Genomic DNA, 13477 nt, shown 5'->3' with positions numbered 1-13477 from the left:
CACCTATCATTTCATTTTGTTTTGCTAAATCACCCTGTTTATCTTGACAGGGAAAATCAGCTGATATTTTTTTTCAGCTGTATCAAAGATCTAGCAATGGTGCCTATTGCCTACACACATTTTAGACAGTGCTTAAATAGACCTAGTTTAAAATGCCATATTCACGCATACTCAAATATTTGCTTGCAAGATACATTTCATGTTTATGTTTATTCAACTGGCAGGTGCTTTAACCAAAAGTGATTTAAAATGAAACTGAGCAGGTGAGGGTTAAGGATCAATACCATGACCGTGGCATGGATGTTGGAGCCAGACAGATTTGTTTGAGTAGTTCATAAACTGCTGATCTTTTTTTTTTGCACAGTTTGGTGTACAAAAAAAAACATACAGTAAGTGGCAGTTCTGCAAGTGGAAATGGCTGGTTGATGAAAGAAGTTAGAGGAAAATGGCTAGACTGGTCTGAGCTGACAGAAAGTCAACAGTAAGTCAAATTATCACTCTTTACAACTGTGGTGAGCAGAAAAGCATGTCAGAATGCACAGCTGAACCTTGAGGCAGAAGGGCTACAGCAGCAGAAGACCACATAAGGTTCCAATCCTGTCAGCAAGGAACAGGAAGCTGAGGCTCACTGATACTGGACAGTTTGAGATCGGTCTTTTTTCAGTCTTTTTTCAGAGTTTTTGTCTCCTCAAAGTCACTGAAATCACATTTTGCCCATTCTGATGTTTGATGTAAACATTAACTGAAGCTCTTGACCTGTATCTGCATGATTTAATGCATTGTGCTTCTGTGATTTGATTGGCTGATTGGATCACTACATGAATGAACAGGTGTACAGATGTTCCTGTTAAAGTGGCTCATGAGTGTCAGAAAGAAAATTACCTCATATGTGATTTTAAGAGATAAATCTACCTGTGTGTGTGTGTGTGTGTGTGTGTGTGTGTGTGTGTGTGTGTGTGTGTGTGTGTGTGTGTGTGTGTGTGTGTGTGTGTGTGTGTGTGTGTGTGTGTGTGTGGGCACGCTTGCTTGCTTGCTCGTATGTGCCCTTGTGGGGATATTTGGCTAGCACCCATGAAGATAATTGCTTTTTTTTTTTTTACAGCTTTTATGTTAATTCCATTTGTTTACTGAGGTTAAGGTTAAGTTTATGGTTTGGTGTAGCATAGAATTAATCAGCTGTATTCATAATGTCAATGGAAAGTCCTTATGAGTATACATGTTACAAATGTGTGCATGTGTGCATGCATATGGTCAGGAAAGACAGAGGACAGAGAGGAACTATATGACAAAGCCATCCTTGGGGAAAACAAGAGTAAAACAAACTTAAACAAAGGAGGATGTATACGGAAGACACATCAAACAGACTAAATTTATGAACTGCATCCTGTCCTTGGGGATCCATCTTGTTCAAATAACCAACTTTCAGAAGCAATAGAGTGTCAACAACAAGGCTTTGGAAATTGATATCATGGCAGAGTGACTTGTGGGAGTTAGAAATAGTGCTTTATCAACTCCAAAGCTTTAGTGCTTTAGCAGCTTCAGTGCTGATGGGGGGGTCAATATTAAAGTAACATCCTCATGGACTGCACCGGATTGATCAGTTCTTGCTGTGAGATGTTACTCCAATGTTCCACCAAGGCATTCGCAAGTTCTCGATCATGTCTGGGGGGGACACATGGTTACATGTAATTTTCCACTGCAAGGACGATCAGCTGTCCTTCCTGTCTCCCTGTAGCACTGTCTTAGGCATCTTACATTACAGACATTGCAGTGTATTGCTCTGGACACATCTGCAGTCCTCATGCCTCCCTGCAGCAGGTTTATGGCATGTTCATGCAGGTGAGCAGGAACCCTAGACATCTTTCTTCTGGTGTTTTTCAGAGTCAGTAGAAAGGTCTTTTTAGTGTCCTAAGTTATTGTAACTGTGACCTTAATTGCCTACCACCTGTAAACTGTTTGTGTCTAACCTCAAACCTTTGGCCATATAGTAGTTCTTCTGCACTATTAATCCATTTATTGTCAAGTAATTTATAGGGTTTGACATCATCACATTTAATAGTTTATGCAAATCATCTCTTAATCTTTGAGCTCTCCTTAAGTATGTAATGCAGAATAACTGAATCAAAATGCACAGTTTCCCTTGTCTGCTTACGTCATAGCTTGTGCTGACATTATGGCAAATCATGATGCAGTGTGATGTGATGATGCCGATTACTTAACCATTATAAGTAATACGTTTCTTTATAGATTCATTTTCATTCATCTGTTTATGCATTTAGAACATATATTGCTCAAGCATTTCGATCATTATTACAATGCATTCTTAGAATACAGTTATACTCTTTGTAAACATTGACATTATTTGCCAATGTTTACAAATTTGCTGAGGCATTTTTGTGGAGCAGATAAAAGTAACAAACTGAAATTAGAAAAAAATTAATATAATATTTTATTCTGTAAATATCTTTATTAATATTTCTGGACAAAACTGTTATGTACATACATACGACATTAGTTCATATTAAATACTTATGTTAAATACAACTTAAATCATATAATATAATGTCCAGATTAGTACTGCATTAATATACTGTGCATCTATGTGAGCATAAATATAAATAACATAATATGAATAACATAATCAAAATCACAACATAGAAATTTATGCCATAATTAAATACTTTACATTCATAAGTAAACACACACTCCCATACATACAATTTTAGAACAATATGCAGTGCATACACATAGATTTCTACTTTCTGTGCTAATTGAGATCCCTGTTGAAAAACCTTACACAATGTTTCATTGATAAATATTTTTTGCTTCTGCTTTCTCCAACCTTGTCTTGAGTAAAAATATTGAGAGTGCAGCTAGTGACCTCTTGTGTATTGTAACAGTAAAACATAAAGTTCAGCTTAAACCATTTTCGGCTGGTGAAAACAAGAAAAATCATTTTTGCTTTTGGTGAAGAATTGTAAGCTTAATTTCCTTTCATTTTCCTGCACATGTGGCACTGTATTTTATCTACACTGGACTGGAGATACTGAAGTACTGAATCAGTGATATTTATGTACTGAAAACAGAACATTCAATATCAAAGAAATACATAGGAAATGTAAATGCTGAGCTCTTCTAAACTGGTGTTGTGTCCTGGGTTGCACCCTGAGAGCAGAGAGAACAGGACTGACCCAGCAAAAAAGGGCTGAGTCTATCTCCACAATTCTGGATACAGGAATTATCCATCGTGATTGTGTAGACACTACATCCATAGAAAAGTGAAGGTGCATTTAATCTGTTTTAGGGATTAAATCAGTCCTTGTGTTCTTTAAGCATGAACAACCTAAGAAAAAATGGAAAATTGTTTAATGCTGTGACAATAATTACTTATTATCTTATTTACTATTTCCATTACTTTATCATCTACAGTTGCGATCAAAATGATTCAACCCCATTGCAAATTGGGTTTATTGTCAAAATTTACAGACTTTCAACTGTTTGCAATTAACAAATCAAACAAAAGCAATTGAAATAGTTCAACACAATGAAGTGGTTTCCTCAAATTCAACTGAAAATGCAACTTATGATGACTTCTCCAGTTTCAAAATTATTCAACCCTTTCTTGGCAAGCATCTTTATTACTTAGTAGAGCACCCATTTATGATCTGCTGCAAATGAGATGCATAGCCATACACCAGCTTCTGGCAGTGTTCCAGTGTTCCATTCCTCATGAGTAATGGCCTCCAGTTCAGTAATATTCTTGGGTTTGCGTGCTGCAACCACCTTCTTCAAATCCCATAAGAGATTTTCTATGGGGTTCAACTATGGGGTTCATCACATGACTGTGATGGCTCTGTAGAATCTATCAGGACTTTCTCTGCAACCAAGCCTTGGTGGAATTTGAGGTATGCCAAAGTCCAGTGATGCCCATGCTTCAGCTTCCTCACAGACGGCATGACGTTTTCTCCTAGGATTTCCTGATACTTCAATGAATCCATCTTGCCTTCCAAACACTGTAGGTTTCTAGTGCCAGAGGATGCAAAGTAGCCCGAGAGCTGTGCTCACTGAAACCTCAGTGTCTGTTGTCACCAAGTCTTGCTGCAGGTCTTTTGCAGTCACTCGAGGGTTTTTCACAACCTGCCTTTCAGAAATCTGGTTGCAGCTGTTGATAGCTTCCTTTTTCTGCCCCATCCAGGTATTTAATATATTTTCCTCCCTAGCCAGTTCAGGTACTTCATGTGTTCCAGCTCAAGCACACCTGGTGCAACTAATTAAGCCCTTGATTGGTTGTATCAGGTGTGCTTGAAACAACACCTGTTTTGAATATTTGTGCTGTTGTGAGGGATTCTATTCAAGGGGGTTGATTAATTTTGAAACTGGAGAAGTCATTATATGTTGCATTTTCAGTTGAACCACTTGAAGCATTCGTTGTGTTGAACTATTTCAATTGCTTTTGTTTGATTTGTTCATTGCAAACAGCTGTGGAGAGTGTCATTACACCCCCATAATTTCTTCACAGCTACTGTGTCAATAGCCAACACATACAACACATAGTGGCGAGGGATGGCTGTGAATTGTGAATGGTTGCCACATATCTCATTTGAATAATGTTTCATAACATCTACTATTTTTAAGATTTATTACTAAGTAGAGATACAACTTCAGACATTTGTATGTGCCCCAATCCCCCCCCCCCCCCCCCAGTTTGCTTCTCTATACTACTTGCATACACCAGAATAGCAAAATTAACTTTACCTTGTTCTTACTAGGTCCAAATATCACACCATGTACAGCATTGAGGATCTGCACAACACAGAATACACCCTGAAGTCCATTGACAGCCATGATAGTAGAGAAGAGAACAATGTTCCACACCACAACATTACGAGGCTCCTCACAGGCAGAGGCCCATCTCTCTGGCTCATACAGGTAACTTGTTGCACTAAAAAAAAATCACACAAACATAAATGTAAGCACTTGCATAACTCACATTCACACACACACACACACACACACACACACACACACACACACACACACACACATGCTTTACTTACACAGCTCACACTCTTGTCACACTCACATGCTTGGTCTAGCTGTGTCATTACACTCGAAGGGGAAGTGCTAAAAACTTCCATTTTAATTCGAACATTATGGGGGGAAAATCCCACATCCCACACTACTATGAACCCTTGCCTCTTGTGCTAAAAATGACCCTTCCCTTTAAAATACTTGTCATAAAATACGCAAAGTATAAAAATTAACTGACTCATCAGCTTTGTCTAACTTCCAGTATATAAGAATAGAAGGAACCATATAGAGACTTACTCCAGATTCATAAGTCTGAGGGGTCTCTTCCACTGCAGACCCTCAGTTCCATTGTGCAGACATAGTGGTCCTTTTGTTAGTCCTGTACAATTGAACAGGAAACAGAGGCCAGCTCCAACCACAGCCACACATGAGTAGACTATCTGACACAGCATCTGGGAAAATGAAACTGCCAGGTCAGCATTTTGTGTTGAAATGATGCATTGAGTGAATTCTGCTTATACAATGAACAGAGCCAGTCAAAGTTTCCATTGATTTATACATTGCAGTTTGCCAATGTAGTCTCAGAAAGTCAAATTCAATGTGTCAAATTAAAGTATGATTTTAAAAAATGCACACAACTCACATCAGCTTGGAACTGACAACATCCTGTTTTTGTATCATTGGATGCAAAGCCACGAACCGCCACAAGCACCTGACAAAAATAAACACGCACAAAAGCACACACACACACACACGCGCACACACACGCGCACACACACACACACACACACACACACACACACACACACACACACACACACACACACACACACACACACACACACACACACACAAAAACACACACAGTCTGGTTTTAAAAAGAAGGCTTACCAATTAGAGACAGAGCTATCACAAGATAAATAGGTCATGCACTAGATGCATAAACTACCACACACAGATGTATGTCTGCTCAGCATGTGATGTTATAGGAATAAGAATGGCTAAATGCTCTTGGACTGTGGATACAAAACTATCATTTCTATTCTGAGATACAGTACTGTAGCTTTTAAGGTCCCACAAAATAAACTTTTTTTAAACTTGAGTGAACAATGCATTATTTTAAAAACACAACTGAACAGCACTTACTACAAATCCAGAAGCCCATATTCCTGTGCACCATGTGGCCTCTGGAGTGACATGATTTTCAAACAGGTATTTATAAGTGAGTCCAGGGAAAAGCAGGAGCAGGTTGGCCAGCGTGCTCACTACTGCCAGAAGAATCATGACCACAGGCAGATATTTCAAGCCGCAGATGGAACACATCTTTACAATGCAGTGAACCTGGATAGACATGAGCAAAACCTTGAAACCAAGACTCACACAAATGTCCCAGATTTTACAAACATCTGTGCTTACGGCACATTCATATGTCTCACATAAATGCATGTTTTAGTGATTAGGCGAAAACTACATTGTATAAGTATATACAGTGGGGGTGTAGGGTTTACAATTGCATTGTTACATATTTTTTTAACAACTAAAAAGAAAAAAAAGAAAGATTGCATGGGTTACTTTTGCCCTGAACAGTACACAGGGGTTAAAGGTGAATATTTTCAGGTCAGATTTTAGCATATGTCTGGAATACCCTTCAGGTTTTTGATGTTTTCTATAACATACTGTATACAATAGTTCTGAAAACTATATGCTTTTTTTTCCTCATTTGCATTCAGAGATTTCATTCCTATTCCATTGAAAGATGCCCCACCTTCCTTTTAATTTATAACCTAAGCATTATTGTGACATTTTAAAGACTTTTAAGTTTACAGTGGGAAATGAGTTTCAATCACTTTGATTATCAGCATCATCCACATCAGTCTGTTTCATCATCTGAGGTAAAATTCACTCGCAGCATATAAACACGTGTCTCTTCATTATCTCCTCACGTGACTCATCTCTGTTCACTCTAACATCAGTGTTTTGTTATGTCTTTTCATGAAGTGATGGTGCAGGTGCATTATGGACAATTTGATAGTCAGTAACTGATCACAAACTGAACTGATTAGGTTTATATCCATTTCTTGGTTAGAAAATCACCAAGGTTTTAGACACCTTTAGGCAGTATGACTGCATTTACCGCTGCATTTGTTAAACTGGCTTCTTGCACAACATGATCTGTTCAGGCAGATAGCCAATTCAAGGTTAGGAAGCAAATTAAATAAAAACATTTCCTTGTGATTTTGCTAAAACATTTTTGCTTTCGTAAAGTAGAGAAATATATTATTGGAAGTAAAACTCAGCTTTGGTCAAAACTGAATTTTTCGTCAGTTTCCAGAATTCGGCTGCGGTGACATTCACAAGGTTTTGCGAAACCACCAGGCAAGTATGTAGGTTTATCATATACATTTCTAGCATGGAGTTGGTTACAATTTTTACTCTGTTGGCTACTGTTAAAAGAAGAAAACGCTTACACAGTTTGATTTTTAAATCACATCAGGACATCTGATAGTATTCAAAACAGCTGTTTTATAAAAGCTGACCTTTCAGCACAGAAGTACTAAAACATCTTTATTGCATCACAACACCAAACACCCTGCACCTGCAGCATGCATAATTGTCTACTTAAAGTGTGCTAAAAGAGGATGAAACACTTAAAAATGTAATGCCAAGATCACTCAAGAAGTGACACTGAAGGATTTCAAGCGCACTGAATAAGAGAAAAGGATGTCTTTACCTGTACCAGAGAAATAGGTGTCTAGCTGTATGTCATGTGGTGGACAGAGCAAGCTTGGCTAAACAGGAGCGTGTGAGCAATCCAGAGAGACAGAGGTGTCATAAGTATCTCAGGATGAGGAACCATAGGGAGCACCGTCATGTACAGCTGATTTCTTCCTTCCTCCCTTGGTTTCACACACACACACACACACACACACACACGTACACGTTTGAGGAAATCTCTGAATTGTTGTTGCATACATATATGGTCATTATCTGGTTTGTTTAAACTTTAGACTGGAATGAACACTGGAATGATCATCCATACAGGTTATAGCATGCATATATACATTTCCTTTTCAGAATTAATATAGAACAAAATACTGTGTTCAAACCTGTATGACACTTTAAATATCTCTAAATTCCACACAGCAGATGGCACAGTATTCAGTATTTTCAAAAACATTTACAGCAATGGCAGAATATACTGTAGCAAATGCCCTTATAGCTACAGTAACACTTCTATAACTATATACTGTATAATTTATTGTAATGCAGCAAAGGCACCGAAACAACCTTACATAATTATTTTCTCAAACTTTTGATGAAACATCAAAAATCATCTCAGCAATCCAGGGTTAAGGCAACAACTGAAACAGAGGTGAAGTTATCTGATGTTTGCAAAACTATAATTAGTGTACGGGTGCATCTCAAAAGATTTAATATCATATACATTTATACATTACTTTATACATAAAGTGAAATATTTCAAACCTTTTTTTGTTTTAATCTTAATCTTGATGATTACGGCTTACAGCTCATAGAAATCAAAAATATTAGAATAAAGAATTTATAATACCGAAATGTCGACCTTCTGAAAATTATGTTAATTTATGCATTTGTCAGAGCTGTGATTTCTCCACTAATATGCTATAGTGATTAGCATGTTCGCCTCACACCGCCAGGGTTGGGGTTTGATTCCCGTGGCTCTGTGTGTGTGGAGTTTGCACATTCTCCCTGTGCTGTGGGGGTTTCCTCCGGGTACTCCGGTTTCCTCCCCCAGTCCAAATACATGCATGGTAGGCTGATTGGCGTGTGTAAAGTGTCCATAGTGTATGAATGGGTGTGTGAGTGTGTATGTGATTGTGCCCTGGAATGGATTGGTACCCTGTCCAGGGTGTACCCCGCCTTGTGCCCTATGCTCGCTGGGATAGGCTCCAGGTTCCCCTGTGACCCTGAAAAGGAGTAAGTGGTTGAAGATGGATGGATGGAAGTTTTTCACTCTTTTTTAAATATAGTATGAATGCTAAAAATGCTACTTGGCTACTCTTTCTGCAGTGGACGTAAAGGAGTAAACTGAAGACAGGTACTGATACACTCAGAGCATATCTCTTCTAAAAAATGTGTGACGGATGACAAACATTTCATATGTCTTGTAATAGAGTGGCTATATTGAACCTGTAGGCAAAACCATAACAGCCTTCTAATAGAAAGTGCTAGAATATGCATCCAGGATATTTAATCTGAGCAGCTGAAATGAGAAATCAAAGTCAGCATGCACAATTATGTTCATGGCATAGTATGTCTTTGTATACTGACTGCACCCCAGGCCCCCTAGCCAGACGTCAGTGCATGACGAGGGGCAGTGGTGGCTTGGCAGTTAGGGCTTTGGGGTTACTGATTGGAAGGTCAGGGGTTCAAGGCCCACCACTACTGTGCTGCCACTGTTGGGCTCTTGAGCAAGGTCCTTAACCCTCTCTGCTCCAGGGGCACTGTATCCTGGCTGACCCTGTGCTCTGATCCCAGCTTCCTGACATGCTGGAGTATGTGAAGAAAAAAATTTCACTGTGCTGTAGTGTATAGGTGATCAATAAAAACTCATTGTCGTTATCTCACTAATGCTCCACAGCTACACTCCGAAATGTAGTATAAAGCTTTCCCAGAACAGTATATATTATTATAACATCAAAGAAGGAACTGCACCAATTAGCCATAACATTAAAACCAATGGCAGGTGAAGTGAATAACACTGATTCTCCTTACAATGGCACCCGTCAAGGGCTGGTTGTTAATACAGTCCCCTCAGGAAGTATTGGCAGCAAGAAATATTAGGCAGCAATATTAATCATTCAGCAGATGCAGTGTGATGCTCTGGGCAATGTTTTGCTGCAAAACCTTGGGTCCTGGCATTCATGTGGATGTTGATTTAACACGTACCACCTATCTAAACATTGTTGCAGGTCAAGTACACCCCTTCATGGTAATGATATTCCCTAATGGCAGTGGCCTGTTTCAGCAGGATAATGTACCCTGCAATCAGGGCCAGACTTAGGGAGATGGGGGACCCTGGGCTTGAGTCATTTTTGGGCCCTGTCTTAGTTAAAATTTTAGGGGTAATATTAGATCATTTAGCTTATTAGCAATTATAAAACAATATAATACAGGAAATGCTCTCAGAAGATATCAAAATAACACACTGAACAAAGTGCAAGATTAAGAATGAGTGATTATGTGTGTGTGTGTGTGTGTGTGTGTGTGTGTGTGTGTGTGTGTGTGTGTGAGTGAGTGAGTGAGTGAGTGAGTGTGTGTGTGTGTGTGTGTGTGTGTGTGTGTGTGTGTGTGTGTGTGTGTTGAGTATGTAAGTGAGTAGGTAGGTGAGAGTTTCTTTTGACCATCAAAAAAATACAATAATTTAAAAAAATGATAGTACATAAAAAAAAATTGTGCACTATCCCCTCACACAGCTTAAACAAGCATGACACCATACAACAGCAGGATCTAGAGGCTGATCATTTAAAACAACAACATGCTAGAGAGAAATATGTCATCAGGGTTTGACTTCATGTATGCACTTCTGTCCTTGCATCATACGGCATACTTGGCTCAGTTGTAGTCCTCTGCTAACATGCTAGCTAAAGTTTGCTAAGTTGCCTCAGTTTTAAAAAATGGTTGTTTGTGTGTCGGTGGTCTGACAGAGACGTTGTGACTGTATCTTGAAATGGCTTATATCGATCCAATCACAAGTATCTTTGCTTTCTAAAGATATACTGCATGATGTACACACAGCATCTGTGTACACAGCATAGTTTTGCACTAAACAACATGCCAGTGTCAGAATTTACACCGTATCTGAGAGAGTTACAAAATAAAAACTTACCACTGTGAAACGTTCTGCTCAAGTCGTGTTTGCAAAGTTGGCTCCGCTTCATCATCTACATCGTCTGGTTCCTACAAGTTGCTTAGGAGCTTAAAATTGCTTTAGAAGCCTTGGAGACTAAAGCTAACCCATATATACATATATATAGCTTTGTTCCTTTCACCGTTATATTGTTATATTGTTCATTTTGGTCATGTTCATTTGCGAAACTTAGCAAGCAGTGAAAAATATTTTTAATATTGTGTCATTTTGAGCCAAACAGAAAACAAATTCATTAAGCCGATATCATCTCCTTCTGCGCATACTGAAAAAACATAGCTTCGCTATGTTGGGTTTTGTTTTGTTTGTTACTTGAAATTGGTTTGTGGGAAATAATGCAACGCCATCATGACTGGTTTTGCTCATTAAAGCCCACAGAAGACACGAGGTACTGTGACGCGGTGTGGTTTTGTTTGCGACTCAGTAGCGTGTGCCTGTGACTCAATCACAACGTATGTCGCAAGAAGGTTTCCAAATCTCGTATTGTTAGCATATTTGTAGCTTTTATATCTGTAATATTTATTATTATATTAAAATTATTATATAACTTTCTCTAACAACAACTCTGACATCAGTTCTGGCTAAACAAGCTTAGATATTAATGCACTCATATAATGAAGTTTCTGAGAGAAGGCACTTAATTAACTTTTATGAAAGTGGTCTATATATATATGTATGGATTTAAAGAGAGAAGAAAAAAGAGATGCTGGTATAACATAAGTGATAACAGGAATTAACTTGTTTTGCAAAAGTTTGTTAAATTTAACTATAAGCAGTTAAAAATTATGATGTGTCATTTATTAATAATATAAAACTTACAGTCATAGGTAGATTTCTGTGGCATTTTGGCAAATCGTGCTTCGATGTTTGGTGCCCTACTATCCTCAGCATTATAAATGAATCACTGGAGACTGGGGTTGTTCCAGCGATACTAAAGACTGCTGCTGTTACACCTGTACCAAAGAAAGAAAATGTTTCCGTGGATGATTTTAACAATATTCGTCCCATTTCAAATCATCTGTTTTTGGCAAAAATACTTGAGTGTGTTTTTGCCTCTCAACTATGTAATCATCTTACAATTAATAACCTCTTTGAACCCCTTCAGTCAGGTTTTCGTAAACTTCACAGTACTAAAACGGCATTGGTCAAAGTTACCAATGACTTGTTGATGGCCTCTGATTCTGGTGCTATATCCGTTCTTAATCTTCTTGATCTTAGAGCTGCTTTCGATACTGTGGATCATGGTCTTTTACTTACCTGACTTAAAAGTGTTTTTAGTGTGTCTGGGACAGTTTTAAACTGGTTTAAATCCTATTCTACTGACCGTTCCCAGTTTATTTCTATGGGTGGCTATAGGTCTGACACTAGCTCTGTGCTCACTGGTGTTCCTCAGGGTTCAGTTTTAGGCCCTTTACTTTTCAATATTTATCTATCTCCACTTGGGCATCTGCTGCGATCGCTCGGCCTCCATTATCACTTCTATGCTGACAATACCCAAATCTACATTCACTCAAAATCTGGTGAAAACCTTGACGTTTGTTTTCTTTCTGACTGCATTTCTGAGATAAAAACATGGATGAATAATAACTTTCTGTGCCTGAACAGCGGGAAAACCAAAATTATGCTTATAGGTTCCCGTCATCAAATTCTCAAAGCTGGTTCACTGTCTCTGTTTGTTGATGGCTCTGTTCTAGAGACCCAAAGTAAAGTGAAGAACCTTGGAGTAATTTTTGACATCAGCCTTACATTTGATTCTTTTGTTCAGAGCACTGTTAAAACATCCATTTTTCACCTCAGAAATATAGCTAGACTGCGCCCAATCCTAAACTTCTCTGTGGCTGAAAAGCTCATAAACTCATTTGTTTTCACTCGGCTGGATCGCTGCAATGCTGTTTTAGCCGGAGTGTCTAAATTCACAATTAACAAACTGCAATATGTACAAAACTCTGCCACCAGGATCCTGACTGGGACCAGGAAATGTGAGCATATTACCCCTGTTCTGGAGTCCTTGCACTGGCTCCCGGTCAGGTTCCGTGTCGATTTTAAGATGATAATGTTGACATACAAGGCATTACACAGCTTGGCTCCTCAGTACTTATCTAGTTTATTAATCCCTTACAACCCAAATTGCAGACTGCGCTTCTCACAGTGTAATCTGTTAACTATTCCACAAACCTGGCTAAAAACTATGGGTGACAGGGCTTTTTCTGTCTATGCTCCTTCACTTTGGAACTCTCTTCCTCCTGAACTCAGGGATGCTCAGACCTTTGGCATTTTTAAAGCTTAACTTAAGACACACTTTTTTAAACTTGCATTTGACTGCTGATGTCTTCTTTTATTATTATTATTATTATTATTATTATTATTAACGTTGTTGTTCTTATTAACTTTTATGTTTAAATTTTCAATGTACTGCTTATTTTGTGTACAGCGCTTTGAGAAGCTGCTTTTAAAGGTGCTTTATAAAATAAATTTTATTATTTGATTATTATTATTAAGGTTGTTGTTGTTCTTATTAACTTTTATGTTTTAATTTTC

General features: G+C 38.3%; 1 protein-coding gene across 1 annotated transcript; it reads right to left on the bottom strand.

The window, feature by feature from the left end:
• Window positions 1–2452: 2452 nt before the first annotated feature.
• LOC108277459 (transmembrane 4 L6 family member 1) lies at window positions 2453–7934 on the bottom strand. The gene is made up of 6 exons (XM_017490232.3): window positions 7763–7934; window positions 6178–6372; window positions 5675–5743; window positions 5329–5483; window positions 4756–4942; window positions 2453–3343 (listed from the first exon to the last, which is right to left on the bottom strand). The coding sequence occupies exons 2-6, from the start codon at window positions 6352–6354 to the stop codon at window positions 3329–3331; spliced, it is 603 nt and encodes a 200-aa protein (XP_017345721.1). The 5' UTR covers window positions 6355–6372; window positions 7763–7934; the 3' UTR covers window positions 2453–3328.
• Window positions 7935–13477: the final 5543 nt, after the last annotated feature.

Source organism: Ictalurus punctatus, chromosome 17 (assembly GCF_001660625.3).
Source record: "Ictalurus punctatus breed USDA103 chromosome 17, Coco_2.0, whole genome shotgun sequence".
NCBI classification, from domain to species: Eukaryota; Metazoa; Chordata; class Actinopteri; order Siluriformes; family Ictaluridae; genus Ictalurus; species Ictalurus punctatus.
Note: the sequence above shows the minus strand (reverse complement) of the source record. Positions and strands in the feature narration are given on the sequence as shown.

Excerpts from the sequence above, each read along its gene's own strand:
- LOC108277459 (XM_017490232.3), bottom strand. The coding sequence starts at position 6,354 with ATGTGTTCCATCTGCGGCTTGAAATATCTGCCTGTGGTCATGATTCTT. Across the intron at positions 5,744-6,177 it reads TATGGGCTTCTGGATTTGTA|GTGCTTGTGGCGGTTCGTGG; the intron begins GTAAGTGCTGTT and ends TATTTTTGTCAG. Across the intron at positions 4,943-5,328 it reads CTCAGACTTATGAATCTGGA|TGCAACAAGTTACCTGTATG; the intron begins GTAAGTCTCTAT and ends ATTTTTTTTTAG.